General features: G+C 31.7%; 1 protein-coding gene across 1 annotated transcript; it reads left to right on the forward strand.

The window, feature by feature from the left end:
- The first annotated feature begins 17,300 nt into the window (after positions 1 to 17,300).
- Positions 17,301 to 19,910, forward strand: LOC103862005 (serine carboxypeptidase-like 29). The gene is made up of 9 exons (XM_009139721.3): positions 17,301 to 17,705; positions 18,069 to 18,176; positions 18,249 to 18,344; positions 18,426 to 18,518; positions 18,589 to 18,674; positions 18,739 to 19,136; positions 19,214 to 19,309; positions 19,386 to 19,491; positions 19,561 to 19,910. The coding sequence occupies exons 1-9, from the start codon at positions 17,447 to 17,449 to the stop codon at positions 19,747 to 19,749; spliced, it is 1,431 nt and encodes a 476-aa protein (XP_009137969.1). The 5' UTR covers positions 17,301 to 17,446; the 3' UTR covers positions 19,750 to 19,910.
- Positions 19,911 to 20,003: the final 93 nt, after the last annotated feature.

Genomic DNA, 20,003 nt, shown 5'->3' on the forward strand with positions numbered 1-20,003 from the left:
AATATAATAAACGTGTTACATCGGGTTTGATTAAGTTATTTTGACTTTGTTAACTTCAATTTGGTTTAAAAGAAACTAAAATTATATGTTTGGTTCATAAAAAATCTCAATCTCGACCTAATCAATCCAATCCAACAGTTGTTTTGGATAAGAACCATTGTGGCCATAACCTTATCCGAGTTCATTGTCTACGTATGATATGATAAGCTTGTGTTTGTATTAATGAAAATTGGTGGAACACACATCTATGCATAAAAGTAGATTTAGCATTTTATATCATATGATCATCTTGATTTGCATGTGATGTGAATTGGTCCACATACACACAAAAATGTCCATAGGCGGTCCATTATTATTGGAGAGAAATATGATTAAAATTAAGCATGCAAACAGCTTGGCATTGAAATTGATCTTGAAAGTGGTATTATAATGTTTCTACACGTTTTTTTGGCTGCTACTGGTTTATTTTTTGTAAGGAAAACTTGTAGAAAAAATAGTTGCATTCAACCTTACTACGTAGGAGTAAATAATTAATTAATTTCTAAATCTTTTCTCGTTTGGATCGGAGACCATTCGATTTAGTTTATGCAAATAACATCAGTTTTCTTAAATTAATCTTTTCTAGATATCATAATCATATGTTGCACTCTTTAGATGAGTAAGTTTTCCACAACAATAAGGTGTATATATATGGACCACCTCTTGATTGTTTTTTTCTTGACAAAAGGTTTTCAAGACCACCTCTTGATTGTTTAATGATATTTATGAATAGCTATGGTCAAAAAGATAATCTCACATAATTCCAAAGGCTAGTACTTAGTATCAGATTGGTTGAGCTTCCACATGGGAATCTTTGGAATTTTTGTATTCTTCTATGCATTTACCAATTATATAATTCTTAGATATAGTTGTAAACAAAAAGAGTGATATGCATATCATGTATCGAATTTCTAAATACATATATAATAGAATAGATGGAATGAATATGACTTACTAGCTAATTGCCTCTGCTGTGTTTTTTTCTTTTTGGTGATTGCCTTTGCTGTGTTTGTTAACTTGATCTATAAATATCATTTTTCCTTCCGTCTGTAAGAATATAAAACACGTAAAACAGCACACATAAATAGCGTAATATACGTAAGAGCATGAAAGCTCTTGTTTCTGTTTTTTTTTCTGTAAAAATATCAAAACATATTCACTGACTCAACGCTCTCATCAAAAGGTCCAAAACATTCTTTGTATAACTCAATTACCAGTTTTAAAATCATAGATACTATTACTGTTTTATTTTTCATAATACATTGGTAATAAGGCAAGTATTGTTTACTTATACTTATTTTTCAAGTGAAAAGACGTGAAGGTCTTTTAATACCGCATGTCTAAGCTTCTGGAAGTTGATAAGGTAAATTAAATATCAAGGAATTATTCATTGAGGAACAATGATTAATTTTAAAAGTATGATTGAGAATGGATGTAACATCTCCATAGTTCATAGTGCCTTTTTATATCATTTGTATCCCCACTAAAATAAAGTTACGAGAAAATGTTACAACATACAATGCTATTATATTATATCACCTTTAGTTTGGCTTTTTACCTAGTTATAGACATATTAAAATAATGATTTGAAATGAAAAGTTGAAATTATAAGAAGTTCACTATAATACTCTATAAGACTAGTAAATATTTTCATGAAATAATATTTATTAGTTAAATTGTTAATCGTATTAGTAAACAAAAGGTATGCTTTTTAGAGCAAAATCTAAAATATTAAGTAATCAATTCAACATTTATACTATGCATTTATAGTATGATGCTTCAAGACATTTCCAAGACTCAAGCATACTCACAGTGTAATTATTCATCCATCCGGGTAATAGTAGTTGTAAACGGTCCTCACCCGAAACCCACAATCAATATATCCTAAAAGCTATTTATTAATATTCATGTTATTTTAAAAACAAATATTATGAAGTTTTATATATCAAAAATACAACATAAAACACACATAAAAATCCAGGATCGTTAGTGTATAGTTATCATTTACAAACAAATGTAACACAATATGTGATGCCACCTGAAACAAACATAATATATGATTTAAGTTGACATGAGCTAAAGAGAATCTTGCGAGATTGAGATTAGTATTTGACCGCTTAGATTTTGATTCAGAATCAATCAGAGCCATCGTAACCCCCACTCAAGTAATGATACGATAACATCGCTTCCACAAACTCTTCACACACTTATCTAACTCTGGGAGATTTTATCTTGACTTGGTATGCATGTCAATCAAGTAGTTAGATTTAATAGAGTAGATGTTGGACCCTATTAGCAGCTATAATATGTCACTAGATCTTGACCCGCCCGACTGGACGGGTGTTTGCTGTAACTTGTAAAATTATTATCAATTTATATCCAATAGAAAATTATTGGGTTGTATAAAGTTTGGTCCACGTTATTCGCTATCATATGATTGTTATTGTATTTAATGTATTTGCAACACGAAAAAATACAATACCTTAGTGTATATATATATTTTTTGCATTGTTTATTTGATATTGTAACCCTAATATAGGAAAATGTTAATTTAAAAATAATAATTACATATCCATAGTATTAACGAACAACAAATTTATTTTGAGATAACTATATGATTACCTATGTATTATATATAAACTATAAATACCAATAACTATAATAAAACAACAAAAATTTTAGTGGACCAAAAAATAAGGGAGTTATCAAAATGGATCATATTAGGAAATTAAATAATGTGGCCCAATTCTATAGTAACAGTTTTTTCCGAAAAAAAAAAACTCGTTAAACCTAACAAATTAAAGTTTTCTCTATCTCTCTCTCTGTCGGCAAGATGATCTTTCATCTTCTCACCTAAATCATGAAAATATACCCTCTGAAAATTTCATCGATGAAGATGATTCTGTTTAATCAAGATTCAGCCTCGTAATTATGATGGTTTAAGATAGCAGGTTAGATCTTATTTCTCCTGTCTTCTTTGTTATACTCATGTTAATTTTTAGATCTTTTTCTTTCAATCTGTTTTGTAACTGAAGATTCACTGTAAGTTAACTATAGATTGTCCATATTTCGTAGATCGAGAAAATATCTCGAGTACTTGTTCCACATGCCAGTCTTCATAGCTTCAACCTCGTCCATCAAATTCGGATCTTCTTCAGCTATGTTCTCCGTGACCATCAATACAGTGTTGGTTCAGACAATCACCATAGGTTTATTCATAAACACTGACTTTATGCATCTGAAAAGATCAGGCTGACTTTATGCAATACATAATTTGTGAGATGTCGAATACGCATGCAATGACAAAGAAATTAATGTTTCCACTCTACTGCATCACTAAAACAATAAAATTCGTCAATGATTTTATTGAAGCCTCTGTTCTCAAAATATCTATACATGTCATTTTTAATTATACATAAATAAACTTTGTTTTATTTGTAAGCAAAATAATTTTCATGCGTAGCATGGGATCAATACTATAAGCAAAATAAGAACACTGTTTGCAAGTGAAGGGATATTATAAATTCAGTTATGTCCCAATCTTTTTTGTAGGCACTATGTATAATAAAGAAATCCCGTCCAGTAGAGAAGGTAATAGATTCTACAAACTTTACAGTTCTATCTTTGCTTTTTCATAATTTCGATTCAAATTCTTATTACAAACTAGCTTTAAGTTGCATTTTCCTCACAAGCATTGATCTTCATTGTATCTTATGTTTTAATAAATTCTTTACCATATGTAGTAGTAGTACGGGATAGAACAATAAGTACGCTAAATTCATCTTAATTTTGATATCAAATTTAAGGAATTTTTTACCCGTAAGTAGTACGGGACAGAACACTAAGTACGCTAAATCTAATATATTAAAAGAGAAGTACAAAATTAGACTAACCCTTAGACTTACACAATATTTACAATAGAACTAGGTTAAGACCCGCCCCTTAGGCGGGATGAATATTATATATAAATTATTTTGAAGTATTATATATTTTTTACATATTATGAAATAATAAATATATATTGAATAATAAAAAAATTAGTAACTATTACGTATGTAATTAAATAGGTACAAATACTTAAATAAATTTTATTAATCGAGACAAATACTTTTTCTATTTTATATGTTATAAAATTAAGTTTACATGATATTAACATAGATATAAAGTACATTTTTAATATTGACATCTGCTAAAAAATATTTTATACTCATATTATTTTGATCGTTTGTATTTCTCTATAACAAATTTTTTAAATAAATGATAACAATAAAAAAATTATGGGATTTTTAATAGTTTTAGTAATTTATAATTTTAAATATATTCAATGCAAAGTTTAAAATCTAAATATTAAGTTGTCAATAATTGTTCAAAATGTTTATCAAAAAAATTCAAAGCAAATTCGAAATTAAAATACTTATGTATTTTATATTTTATATGGTATATAATTTATTTTTAAGAATATTAATATACATATATATATATAATATTTATTAAATGAGACTTCCTACTTCTGTAATTTCATAATCATTTGTATCTTGCTATAACATAAAGTTTAGACCATGGATCACAAAAGTTTCAATGTGAGATTTTTAACAACTTTAGTCATTTATATTCGTTTTTAAAAATTCAAAATATAGCATATACGAAAAAATCTAAATTTTTATTATATAGTTAACATGATTGTTTAATTTATTTTAATTAGTTAAATTTTTTAAAATGATATAGAATATAGTAATTTTTATCAAATCTTTTATTATTCAAAATCATTAATTGTCATATATACTTTAGCCACATTAGGTAATTCCGTGATTTTTATTTAAGGAAACAATGAAGAACATTTATGATTAGTTTATGGTTAGTTTAATAAAAAGTTTATTATACATTTATATGGATCAACATATTTTTCTAAGAATTCTAAGAATGATTGTGGTGATGACATGTGGCTACAAAAATATGTTGTGATGCTTCTCTTTTAATATATAGGGGATACCATTGGAATAATTAATAAATAAATTTAATTTTAAATAATTTTTGTTTTTTCCAAAATTGATACTTACTTCCTAAAAACGTGGATACACAATAAATTCAGTTACTTTTTAAGACTTATGTCTCTATCTACCCATTTATAAGCTATCTCGACCACTAGAACAACAAAATATAAATTGGTGACAAAAAAAACACAACAAAATATAGATCATTGAAGCTAAAACTTATATGGTGTTTCCTCACCAATAAAACATATTTTTAACATTAAAACTATCGTACTAGGTGAAACACTACAAGAAAACGTAGCAGTAACAACGGTATTTTACGAGGAAATTATTTCCTCGTAAATTTACATAAGCTTTACAACGCAATTACGACGCGACATGACTTCGTCGTAAACTCGATGGTAATTTACGACGAAATGTATTCGTCGTAAAGTTAATGTAAGTTTACGACGAAAGTACGTGGAATGCAAAATAGTTGTAAACGTTACATCGACATTACAACGAATCATGTTACCGTTACATAAAGGTGAAAACGTGTATTGAAAGTGCTTTAACTTACCTAAGTTCGTTGTAAACGCGTTGTAAATTTTCCATGTAAAATCCATGTAAAACTTACCATATTTCTCTATATATATGTCATTTCCCACAACTCTCTTCCTCACAACACACAACTCTCTTCCTCACAACACACAACTCTCTTCTTCTCGAACCACCAATTACTATTTCGAAGATAACGATAACGAACATGAGTCATTCGTCTGTCTGCCAATTCAGTAGAGCGATAAGGAGAAAATGGAGGGAAGTGAAGTTGGTTTATACTTGAGTGAAACCTCCGACCATCGTCAAAGGTTCCTCTCAAGTACAAACCAGCTGCACTTCCGTCCACTTTCTCCTTGTCGTTCCACTGAATTGGCAGACAGACGAACGACACAGGTTCCTTATCGTTGTTTTAGAAATAGTAATTGGTGGGGTAACAACGCAATTACGACGAAACCAAATTTCGTCATAAACGCCATGTAATATTACGACGTAAGTACGTCGAAAATGAAATTTTACATCGATATTACAACGAATCATGTTACCGTTATATTTAGGTGAAAAACTTATCGAGTTTCGTTGTAAAGTCGTTGTAAAAAAACTATGTAAAATCCATGTAAACTTTCCCTTGTAAAATCGTTGTTATATTTCAACTACCCAACTCGAAAATTTCTCTATATATATGTCATTTCCCACAACTCTCTTCCTCACAACACACAACTCTCTTCCTCACAAGACACAAACGGAAAAAAAAAAAAATTTAAAAAAAAATAGTAGAAAAAATGGTCGGTGGCGGTAGTATTTACGAGTTACGAAGTTGGATGTATTTGCACAAAGATTCCGACGGGAGAGTGACGAATGCATTTCTGAACGGGCTAGAGACATTCATGCACCAGGCGGGCTGTACACCGATCACGCAGGAAAGCGGTAAGATGTTCTGCCCCTGTTCAAAATGCAAAAATTCGAAATTTGCACGTAGTGAAACTGTATGGAATCATTTAGTAAACAGAGGATTTACACCACAGTATTACATTTGGTATCAACATGGAGAGGGTTATGGGGGAAATGAAGCTAGTAGTAGTAATGCTAATTTTGAGGATGCTCATCATAATGAAGAACCGAATCATGTGCATAATGAATATAATTATCATCAAGAGGAGCAGATGGTAGATCATGATAGGGTTCAAGATATGATTAGTGATGCATTTTTAGAAACAACTACAACAATAGCAGATGGAACTGGAAATGTAGAAGAACCTAATTTGGATGCAAAAAGATTTTATGAAATGCTAGATGCTGCAAATCCTTTTGATCGACCCGCAAAACTTTCAATATGAAGATATTCCCGAAGATGCGACAGATGAAGCACGTGAAGACGAGTTCGAGAGAAGCGACGATGATGATTGTAATGATAGTGATGAGAACGAAAACGATTTAGAGTGATGTAATATATGTATCAAATGTTGGATTTCTCTATTGTAATATTTTCTAAAAGAAAGAGTAAGAAGTAGTATGATATAAGATATGATGTTAGATGATATGTCACTTTGGGGTTTAGGGATTTCATTCTCGGTGTTTAGGGTTAAGCGTCGTAATTTCGTCGTAAATGGAAAAACGCGGGCCTGGTAATTTCGTCGTAACTCGAAAAACACGGGCCTGGTAATTTCGTCGTAAATTAAAAAACACGGGCCTGGTAAATTCGTCGTAAATGGAAAAACGCGGGCCTGGTAATTTCGTCGTAAATTTACGTCGATTTTACGACGAATCCTAATCTATATAAGGGGACGCCGAGAGCGAGGCTGCCTCGCTCATTCCTCCCAAATTCCTTTGCTCTCTCTAAGGTAAACTCTCTCTTCTCTCTCTCTTTTTTTTTTTTTTAAATTAGTTTAGGTGATTAGTTAGGTAACGGAATTAGTTTAGGTGATTAGTTAGGTAATTAGTTTAGGTGATTAGTTAGGTAACGGAATAATATTTTTATTATGTCGTAACTGATAAAATTTATTTTAATTTTTTTTAGAAGGCTCCTAGAAGAAAATCCAGAGCACCTAGTTATAGAGATTTGTTTGGCGACGATGGTTCCGGTACATCTTCTTCCGGTCCATCGTCTTCTGGTCCATCATCCTCCACCGCAGTTCCAGACTCTCAGCCTTCTCAGAGAGTTGCTTGGAGTCCTCCTCCACCGCAGATGCCTCCACCGCAAATGCCTCCACCGCATATGCCTCCACCTCCTCCTCCAGCGGCTGCACCTGAGCCTGTCCCAGAAGGTGCAGTTCATCCGGAGCGTTTCGAAAACGATTAAGGGTTACTACGACGGGGCATATCCGAACTGGAGCAAGACTCCAAATCACGTTAAGATCACGTGGTTTAAAATGTTTGCGGTAAGATTTTTAAATTTAATTAAATTTTAACTTTTAAATATGTATATATTTTTTAAATATTATTATTAATTGTAAACTTTTCAAATTTTTTGTGTTTCAGCAAAAGTGGCATTGGTCTTTGGGAATCACCGAGATGGTGAAGGCGGAATTCGTTGCAAAAGCAAAGATCCGCCTCTGCAACACAGTCTCCGATTGGAAGGACAAGTGGGAGCTCGACGGGTATGAGGGAAAGCCCACTGAGCTCACGACGGATGTGTGGGATGGCCTCATCGCCTATTGGAAGCACCCGTCTTCGATCAAAAAGGCCAATTCGTGCTCGGCTTCTCGAAGAACGAAGGATAAAGATGGTAATTTGCCCATGCTTCACAGAACCGGCCAAAAACCACATGCAGGCATCCGTCTAGACGTTGTAAGTTTTGTTTTTAAATATTTATTTTAAAATATTCAATTAATATAACTTTTAATATTTTTTTTTTGTAGTTGGAGAAGACGGGAGTCTTACCATCTCTGTCTGACCTATTCAAGATGACTCACGCCACATCCGACGGAGTTTTTGTGGATCCTGCATCAGAGAAACTCGCTCAAGCAGTGGCTACTCGGATTGAAGAACGGGAGACGCAACTAACTCAGGAGTCTCCCGATGGATTACCCGTCACATTGTCCACCGAAGAAGCCGACCGAATCTTCGAAGAGGTAGTACAACTAAAATTTTTTTTTCATTATTTTTAATAACTATATTAATATATGTTTTAATTTTATAGCTGGCTCCTAGAAAGAAGGGCCGAATAGTCGGTATAGGCTCCGTTAACCAAGTTGCAAGGGCAACTTCGTCATACACTTCGAGACGGGATGAAGAGACTTCTCAGATGAAAGCTCGAATGGATAGCCAGCAGGTTCGTTTAGACTCTCTTGAGGATTTGCTAGACGTGATGGCCGTGGGAAACCCGGTTATGCAGAGAATGTTGAGTCAGAGACGAGCCGCTCTTGGGTTGCCAGTACGAGATCCCCAAGAGTCCGATCCAACCCGTCAACAGCCGAGCAACCCCACCGACTACTTCGATGATATGTAGTTTTTTTAATATTTTCGGTTTGTATTATGAATTTAAATATTATGACTTTTAAATGCTTTTTTATAAATGTTTTTTATTTTCATATTTCGTTTTAAAATTAAAATTATTTAAAATTCAGAATTTTAAATAAATTCAAATTTATATATATATATATTTGAGGTTAAAAATAATATTCAAAATATATTATAAAACGAAACGTCGATGTAGGCTCGACGTAAACATTTACAACTGATTACCGTCGAAAATAATTACGAGTCTTTTACATCGAAGATTTTACGTGGTCTTTACATCGAAATGTTACGTGGAGTTTACATCGAAATATTTACGAGGGTGTTACAACGAAAATGTTTACGTGTGCTTTACATCGAATCCATTACGTGGAGTTTACAACGAAATTTTACGTGTCGTTTACGACGAATCTCTGCCCTGTGCTTTACGAGGAATATATTTTGTCGTAAACTTAACAAGTCATTTACGACGAAACGTCGGTTACGACGGGCGTTTTACGACGAAACGTGTTTCGCGGTTCATTCGTCGTAACACCCCGTTTACGACGAAGTTACAACGTATATTGCCCTCGTAAAAAATATGTTTTCTTGTAGTGAAATACCTTCTTCCTAACACCAACATACTATAAACCTTGCTTTTCAGAACATGCTTAACATAACTGTGTTCTTAGGAAAGGTCCATCCACGTAATTTTTCATCCTCACCCATATTGATTTTACCTGCACCAATATAAATGGGTCGTGTTAATTTGTATGTTAAGTTTTCATCATCTAATATCCACATTTTTCATATAATATACATAAATACAAAAGCAAACCGGTTAGAATTTGATTTTTTTTGGTCAGCATTTGATTATCGTTTTTCATATAATATACATAAAACACAAACTTAAACCGGTTATCATTTGGTTATCATGTTTGATATAACATACATAAATACTAACACAAAACGAATTATGTCTTGATTTAAATCACAATATAATAAATTAAACTAATGATATTGAACACACACATTCTTGTTTAAAAATATTCACTATTTATTAAAACCGCAAAAAATAATTCAAAAATCGTTATATTTTCATTTTGGGTCCAAACTTCTTCCTATAATTTAGATAACCAATAAATCAATAAGAATATTCTATGGCTCCAATTGGTGAACATGTTGAAGGAAATCAATTATGGTGAATTTTCTATTCCTCAAATTTTATACCAATTAGGTTGAATTTTTTGCCAAATTATTAATTGATAGGTCCCACATTTTTCCTCTAAATTCCTCAAAGAAGAATGAATTTATAAAGAAAAATATTCCTCTGCAATTTTGATGAGTTACAAAATGAACAAAAATTCTTATTTTTTTTTAATTTTTTTCAATTTCTCAAATGAAATTTTACTTTTCATTTTGTTCATTTTTTCTATTCATCTTGTGGTCACCAATCGAAGCCTATGTTTATATCAAAATTGCATAAAAATAATTTAGAAATCGTAATCTTTCTTTTTTGACAAATTTTTTTCTAAATTTTAGATTACCAATAAATGATATTATTTGAATCCAACTTACTTCTTAAATTATAGATTACCAATAAATAATATTCTCTATTTATTAAAATAATATATATATATATATCTAATATATTAAAACAGAAGTCATGACTTCTTTTCATGTTTGATTTTTTTAGTTTGGACCATTCCTAGAAAATATCATATTTTACATATGTTCATTATTATATCTTTTAATATCTTTATCTTTTTATTTTAAATACAAATGAATATATTTAAAATAATGTAACAAAATCTTTTTAAAATCTTCTTAGAATCTTTTTAAATTTACTTTCAAAAATTAGTTAGTTTAATTTAAACTATCATAAAATATAATTAGAAATTAAAATTGAAAATAGTTCTAGTTTATAAACGAAAATTTAAATAAAATGAAATTAATTAATTTCAAAAATAAATTTACTAATAATTTTTAAATATTTTGTTAGAAATAAATATTTATTTCTATTTTAACTTTTTCAAATTTGTTTTCTAATAAAATAAAAATCATGATTTTTTGATGAGTGATATTTTTATTTGGACCATCATTTCAATTTTCTATTAAATGTATATCACTAATGCTAATATATATAATATTTTTAACTACTTTAATCATAATATCTTTTATATCATTTAATTATTTTAAACAATTTAAAATTCTAACAAATCTCTTGAAAAAGATTATAATAAGACCTTAATTGACATAAATTGAATATAAATATTTTCAACTAATTTTGTAATTAGTAATGAAATGTTACCAAAAGAATAAAATTATATCCTATTTTATCAATTTTATAATAATATCTATCATTTTAAAATAAAAACGTTATATTGAACAAAATATGATAAAATTATTTTAAATTGATAAGTTAGCATATATTATTTTCATAAATATAAAATATTTATGCTAAAAATATAATATGTTGGTAGAACGGGTTAATACAGTATTTTATTATATAAAATTAATAAACACTAAAAATTACTAAAAAAACTAGCGATTTGAATTACAGATCATGATTATAAAAAATTAAATACAAAATTGTTTTCATATATGTTGTTTCATGCATTAAAAATTTTAGTTTAGTAATCAAACGCAAATTTAATAGGATAAATATATAATAAGCAACATATATATGTGATGATTTTAATTTACAGCATGAAAACTATAAAATTATTATATTTGACATAATTATACAAATATTTAAATATGTGAGTAACATTTAAAATATATAATAATTATATAAAACAAATATCTATATATATAAATGTGAAAAGATATACCCGCACGATTGTGCGGGTGAAAATCTAGTATCTTATTAGAACTCCATTACAAATTAGATTTGTTTGAAAACATGAATTTAAAATTGTTTGGAAACATGGATTGGAGTTTTTTTTAAAAAAAAGTTTGTTTGGAAACATGGATTGCAGTTTTTGAAAAGAAGTTTGTTTGGAAACATAGATTGCAGTTTAAAAATGATGTTTGTTTGGAAACATAGATAGCAACATATTAAAAAAAAGTAATGGACTTATATTTTTAAGAAAAATTGAAAATCTATTATATTATAAAAACTAGGGGTTTTTGCCAAAACTAACCCACAACTTGATTTTAATCCCAAACTTATACCCAAACTTGAATCAAATGCAAAACTAACCTAAAAGCCTAGTAAAATTACAGCTCAGCCCTTTATGACCAAACAAAAAAACAGAAGCCATTTTTACGAATATAGCCCCAGTAAATCGTCTGAGTCGTCTGAGATGTTGGAAGTCGTCTGGACGACTGAAGTGTAAGTCGTATGGTACCAGTTTATTTTAAAAATAATTTATAAATCTTGTAATAAAATATTTTGATGTGTAAAAAATAAAAATCAAGTAATTATAAACAGTTTTAACTGATATAAATTAAGATATGATAAAATTGATTTGTTTTGAAGATAGATGAGTGGAAGTAGTGAATCATGAAATACTTTGGTTTAGGAGTTTGGCAAACATATGTTGTAGTATTGTATGTATTGTTAGGGTTAGATTTTGGAAAACTAAAATGTTTTTTTCAAAAATTAGTTTTCACCTATATGTGTTTATTTCTGTGTATAGTAAACACTTTTCAAGTTTGATTTGGTTTTATGAAGTGTTTAATTAGATAATTAAGTTTAGGGGTTATGTTTAGGGTGTGGACGACTTATATTTCAGTCGTCTATTGAATAATTTATCCGGACGACGTATATTTCAGTCGTCCACATCGTACCGAACCTTATATTTTACCAATGTATGTTTAACCTAACCGGATCATTTTACTCGGACGACTTACATTTCAGTCGTCTGGTGAAGAAATTAAAACAGACGACTTACATGTAAGTCGTCCAAATATTCCCGCCTAAAATTTTTTAAAAAAATTATTTTCCCGCTTAAATAATTTAAACCAGACGACTTACTTGTAAGTCGTCTGGAAAGTCTTCTATTTTAGTTTCCCGCTAAAAATATTTAATTTCCCACTAAAAATATTACTCTTCTGGACGACTTACATGTAAGTCGTCTGTTTTAATTTCAACACCAGACGACTGAAATGTAAGTCGTCCAGGAAGTCGTCTCAGTCAAAAATATTTAACCTAATTGGATTTTTTGTCTCCCTATATAAAGAAAAATTTACACATTCTCTCTCCTCCTCTCAAGTGGCTGCAACAAAAATGTAATGTTCATCATTCTAAAACTCTCCAACCTCTCTCTAATCTCTTTGACTTGAAAACACCAAACTTTATATGAATTTTTCAGTTTTGTCTCATGTATTTCTTATTAATCTATCTCTTTTGCAGGTTTTTAATCAAATGGTACTCATCTTCCACTAATTTAGAGGTAGATCTATTAATTTTAGATATGTATTTTTGTGTGTTCTATAAATGTAGATATATCTAATCTTCCACTCATTTTCTCTATTTTTAAGTCATTTGAACGTTTTTGGATATGCAGGTTTTTCAGATCTGGATTTGATGTGCAGGTTTTTCAGATCTGGAAGACTTCTGGGACGACTTACCTGTTAGTCGTCTGGAAGTCGTCTGGAAGTCGTCTAGACTTCTTGGAAGTCTTCTGACAAAGTCGTCTGGACTTCCAGGAAGTCGTCTGGATTTTTCTGAGCGTTTTGGTAAGTTCTTATGTCTGATTTTTCTTCATTTGGTAACTTGTTGTTGTATAAAGTTCTTACTTTTTTCCCAAACTAAAACTCTCCAAACCCACTCTAATCTCTTTGACTTGAAAATACCAAACTTTATATGAATTTTTCAATTTTGTCTCATGTCTTTCTTACTAATCTATTTTTTTTTTTGCAGGTTTTTAATTAGATGGTACTCATCTTCCACTAATTTAAAGGTAGATCTATTATTTTTAGATATGTATTTTTGTGTGTTCTGTAAAGGTAGATTTATCTAATCTTCTACTTATTTTTTTCTGTTTTTAAGCCATTTGAACGTTTTTGAATATGCAGGCTTTTCAGATCTGGATTTAATATGCAGGCTTTTCAGATCTGGATTTAATATGCAGGTTTTTCAGATCTGGAAGACTTCTGGGACGACTTACTTGTTAGTCGTCTAGAAGTCGTCTGGAAGTCGTCTGGACTTCCTAAAAGTCGTCTGGACTTCCTGTAAAGTCGTCTGAACTTCCTAAAAGTCTTCTGACAAAGTCGTCTGAACTTCCTGGAAGTCGTCTGGACTTCTTAAAAGTCGTCTGGTCTTGTCTACTCAAGTGGAATCCAAGCTTGTCTTTGTAGATGAATGATCTATAATAGTTTTGTTTGTGGTCTGTTTTGTGAATTGCATGTATACTCTTTTAGTTGTGATTTTTTTGTAAAATCAGTAATAATGTTTTCCAAGATGTATTAAATGTGCTAACAATGTGTTTACACATTTACAAATCAATGAAATAATAGACTTCAGTAGCCTTTTTCTTATCTTTGGATCTCTCATATGCAATAATAAACTCCAATGGCCTTTTTCTCATCTTAATAAACAAGAATGTTGGTAGCTTTATATTGATACAACATTTTAAGAAACATTTTAACCCTTCTTCCAACTCATAACAATAGTCATCATTATTGTCTATAACAATAATACTTAAGAGATGGAATCAAAGAATAGTAACTAGTCAAAGCATATCATATTTTTTATAAGTTTGCATTGAAAAACTTAGTCAAATTTAGTAAAACTAAGGGAGAGAACATATTTTGTAAATATGAGTTTTACATATCTTGAAGTTACTTATCACTCTTAAAAATACAAGTTATTCAAAAACTAACGTAGAAGACTTAAAAACTAGTGGAGAAGACGCAGACGACTTCAATCTAAGTTGTCTAAACGACTAAACTATATGTCGTCTGGTCAACGCAGAGGTTATTTTTGCAATTGACTTTGAAATCTGTTATTTCGGACGACTGAAAGTTAAGTCGTCTACTATTGTTTGGTTAAAAAAAAAACTCCAAAAAAGCTAGACGACTTACATTTCAGTCGTCAGAGGTTAGTTTTGCATTTGACTGGATTATTTCAGAAGTTTGATTTTTTGGACGACTTACATTTCAGTCGTCTAGTGAAAATTAAAATAATAATATTTTTCTAAAAGTAGACGACTTACAGTTAAGTCGTCATAGGTTAGTTTTGCAATTGAAAAAAAAACTTCAAGATTTAATTATATACAGACGACTTATAATTCAGTCGTCCACGAGACGACTGAAATGTAAGTCGTCCAGGATTTACGAGGTTTGACCAGAATCTCGGAAAAAAATCCTGGACGACTTACAATTAAGTCGTCTGGTGGACGACTGAATTATAAGTCGTCTGTGTATAATTAAATCTTGAAGTTTTTTTTTTCAATTGCAAAACTAACCTATGACTACTTAATTGTAAGTCGTTTACTTTAAAAAAAATATTATTATTTTAATTTTCGCCAGACGACTGAAATGTAAGTCGTCTGGGGAAGTCAAACTTCTGAAATTATCCAGTCAAATGCAAAACTAACCTATGACGACTGAAATGTAAGTCGTCTAGGTTCTTTGGAATTTTTTTTGAAACCAAACAATAGTAGACGACTTAACTTTCAGTCGTCTCAGGTTACAGATTTCAAAGTCAATTGCAAAAATAACCTCTGCGTTGACCAGACGACTTCCAGGTAAGTCGTCTACAGACAAACGACTTCCAGGTAAGTCGTCTACAGCCAGACGACTTCCCAAGTAAGTCGTCTGACGAACAGATCTGGAAAAAAAACTCGATGTCATACCTTAAATTGGTGAGATAAGTTCCTTAGCATACATAAGGCTTCTCCAAGCACACAGAATCACAAACGAAAGTCACCCACCCATAATCGTTAGCTTCTATGACTCTATGAACCATAAAAATTTTAGAATCAAAATCTTGAGTTTTTTTAGCTCATTGTGGAGAGAAAGTGAGAGATATGTTGTGTTTAGTTCACATGAATGGAAAAAGAAGAAGGGTAAATCGATTTTGGGAGCATTAAGAGCTTCAAATTGGTTGTTCATGGTGGTTGTGGTATTGATGACAATGGCAATCTTGTAATTACTTGAAGATGATGAGGGTGAGAGAGTAAAAATATCATTTTCGAAAAAAAAAAAAAATTGATTGCATTTTCGTAAATTATATGAACTTGTGGGGTGAATAGGGCAAAACCAATTTTCAAAAAAAAAGAGGTTAGTTTTGTGTTTGACTTTAAGTTGTAGGTCAATTTTGCAAAAATCCCTAAAAACTATCTACTTGGTACGTAATCAGGTTCGGTTCAGGTCCGTTTGGGTTTCGGGTTTCTGGGGTCAAAGATTTCAGCCTCATTGGAATATTTCTAAATTTCAGTCCGTGTTCACTTTGGATTTTTGCGGGTTTAGTTCGAGTTCGGATAACTCATTTAAATTATTTTAAAATTTTTTAAATTCATTATATTCTTTAAATTTCTCAAAAACTATAAACAAAATTATATAATAAATATAAATTTGAATAACATATGTCAGAATATCTAAACTTAACATATAAATTTGTTTAGTTTAAATATATGGATAGAAAATCAATAATTATTTTAAATATTTTTGATATTTACAATTGATTATTTGTTTATATTTTCAAATATTTAAACAAGCTTTAATGTATCATATATATTCTAGATGTTTTCATATACATTACATCTAAAAATAATAAATATATAAGTATATAAATCTATTTCGGATACATTCGGGTATCCAAAATACTTCAGTTTGGATCTATTCGGTTTCGGTTTCGGTTCTTAAAAAACTAAAATTTTGAATAATTCGGATATTTAATCCATTTTGATTCAGGTTTGGTACTACTTTTTGGATCGGGATCGGTTTGGTTTTTCAAATTCTGGTATTTTGTCTTATCCTAATATTATTGACATGAAAAACAAATAGAAATATATTCTTTAAAAAATACATCTGCGCGGATACGCGGATCAAAATTTAGTTAATCTTAATTTTGATATCAAATTTAAGGAATTTTTTACCGGAACGCTAGTCTATACATAGACTCCAGTACATATATTTGAAGTCCTCATCTAGGCCCAAACAAGGATTATGTACAAGCTTAAAGCCCATCTATACATACATAAACGGAAGTAACGTCATTTGCGGTTCGACCAACCGCGTTAAACGCCAAATTCGTTAGGACCAAACCACACACACGCAAGATGAGTGAGTGAGGAGTGAAGACACACGCACGATGAGTGAAGTTAAAGTCCGATACTTTTGGAGAAGTCGAGTAAGCTTGTGACGTCATTATCCACATGCTTCTTAAAGGAGATTCTTAAAGCTTGATGAGTCTTTAAAATGGACAAAGGGGATCATCGTTCTATCATTGTACTGTGAGAAAGTTTAGTTCAACATTACCAAAAACAACAATGGCTAAAACCAGATGGTTTTGCTTCGCTATTGCTCTTTTAGTGATTGCCCGTTTCTGTAACTGCGAAGAAGCAGTCTTGTCTCAGAAAGAACAGGACAGGGTCTCGAGATTGCCTGGTCAGGATTTCGATGTAGACTTTGCTCACTACTCGGGGTTCGTTACTACTAATGAGAAGCTGGGAAGAGCACTCTTCTACTGGTTTTTTGAAGCCGCTGAAGATGCTGCGTCTAAGCCTCTTGTTCTCTGGCTCAATGGAGGTTTGCTTTACAAAAACTAAAGTTTCTTCCTTTTTTTTTGTAATTGCTTTATAAAGTCGTCTCCTTTGGAACATAGTCAATAGTAGTGTCTCAATGGATATACAACAACTCATTAAACCTGTCTGCATCACTATGCACGCTACTATTATATGATATGGATCTTGATTTGTACTTTTGGAGATTGTCTTGTAGCTACTTTGGTTTGAATTTCGATTACTTTTTGCTTGTTACACGTTATTTCCATTTTTGTCTTCATGTAGTTAGTTATGAGTGATTTTGATTCCTTAAAATGTAATCAAATTGGGATTTTTTTTTGTCTGTGTCTAAGAGAGTTTTTTTATTTTTAATTTTCTCTCTTTACAGGACCAGGATGCTCATCTGTTGGATTTGGGGAAGCAGAAGAGATAGGACCATTTCACATTAAGTCAGATGGGAAGACTCTTTACCTTAATCAATATTCTTGGAACCAAGGTAAATGAAGTTGGTATGTTGCATAAAGAGAGCTATGATTCACAAAGCTTACAACCTTTTATTTGTTTGCAGTTGCGAATATTTTGTTCCTTGATGCACCTGTTGGAGTTGGTTATTCATACTCAAACACCTCATCTGATTTGCTTACCAATGGTGATCAGAGAACTGGTAATGATTTTAGCTTCTTTTAAGCTCACTGTCTCTTTAGATCCTCTTGTTGATGAATGGGGAGGTTATGATTTTGCACAGCGAAAGACTCACTGAAGTTTCTTCTGAAATGGGTTGAGCTTTATCCGGAGTACAAAGGAAGAGAGTTTTACATAGCTGGGGAGAGCTATGCAGGTAAGCTCATCTTACTTATTAGTACTCTTTTCATTTTTGTCTCTCAAAAATCTTCTCTGGCTTGCTTCAGGGCATTACATTCCTCAGCTGAGTCAAGCCATTGTAGAACATAACCAAGCTTCTGGCGAAAACACCATTAATCTGATGGGTTACATGGTGAGCTTGCCTGTCCTCATTATCAATCCCTCTGTGGCTAGTTCTCATGAATGTTTGTTTACAGGTAGGTAATGGGCTGATGGATGATTTTCATGACAGCCTCGGTCTTTACCAGTATATCTGGACCTTGGGTTTCATCTCTGACCAAACATACAGCTTACTGAAACTCAAGTGTGGTTTGGAACCGTTTGTTCACACATCCGAAGTGTGTCTTAAGGCTCTGGACATAATGGACATGGAGATAGGTGATATAGACCAATACAGCGTCTTCACCCCGGCCTGTGTTGCCAATGCTTCCCAGGCAAAGATGTTGCTAAAGAAAAGACGAGTAGGTGGCCGTGTGAGCGAACAGTATGATCCTTGCACGATGAAACACTCCAAAGTGTATTTCAATCTCCCAGAGGTTCAAGAAGCTCTCCATGTCCCACCGGGACTTGCACCATCCAAATGGGATGTTTGCAGGTTAAAAATGCAACTTACTATATCTTAGAACTCGGCTTTGTAACAGTTTCTGATCAGGAGAGGTTTGGTTTTTGCAGTGATGATGTGAGTAGAAACTGGAAGGACTCTCCTTCCTCGGTTCTGAACATTTACCATGAGCTTATAGCTGCAGGGCTACGTATATGGGTGTTCAGGTCTCTTTATTTCTATACATTTTCTTCAAGTTATTTGCCGTTTTGGTGGTTAAATGTGTTTTTTTTTTGGTAACAGTGGAGACGCAGATGCTGTTGTGCCAGTCACATCAACTCGGTACAGCATAGATGCACTAAAACTTCATCCAGTGAGTCCTTATGGTCCTTGGTACATAGACGGACAGGTAAGAGAGAATCTTAAGTCTTAAGTTTTTGAAACCTTTTTAACAATGTGGGGACATGATTTGAGACAGGTGGGAGGGTGGACTCAGGAGTATGATGGTCTAAACTTTGTGACTGTGAGAGGCGCAGGGCATGAAGTTCCTTTGCATAGACCAAAGGAGGCTCTTGCGCTATTCCAGGCTTTTATATCTGGAACTTCATTGTCAACTCCAGAGAACAGCATCAGCAGCGAGAAGTCCGAACTCATTAATGACTCATGATGAGTTGTGTGATTCTCAGTCAGAAAGTTGCAGTCCTTGTATGGAGATAATAAAATAATAGCTTTAAGCGCTGTTTTGAAACATTTAGTGTTGGATTCTATTAAAGTTTCTACCATTTGTGAGCCATACAATCGAAACTCCGAAAATATTCATCAAGATAACACACATTGTTGATAAGAAACTGAAACGTGGGTATGAACTAGTAAAATAGTATAATATTGGGTAAGAAAGAGAAATTGGTATTGAAATAGGGG

Source organism: Brassica rapa, chromosome A03, assembly GCF_000309985.2.
Source record: "Brassica rapa cultivar Chiifu-401-42 chromosome A03, CAAS_Brap_v3.01, whole genome shotgun sequence".
In the NCBI taxonomy this organism is placed as follows: Eukaryota; Viridiplantae; Streptophyta; class Magnoliopsida; order Brassicales; family Brassicaceae; genus Brassica; species Brassica rapa.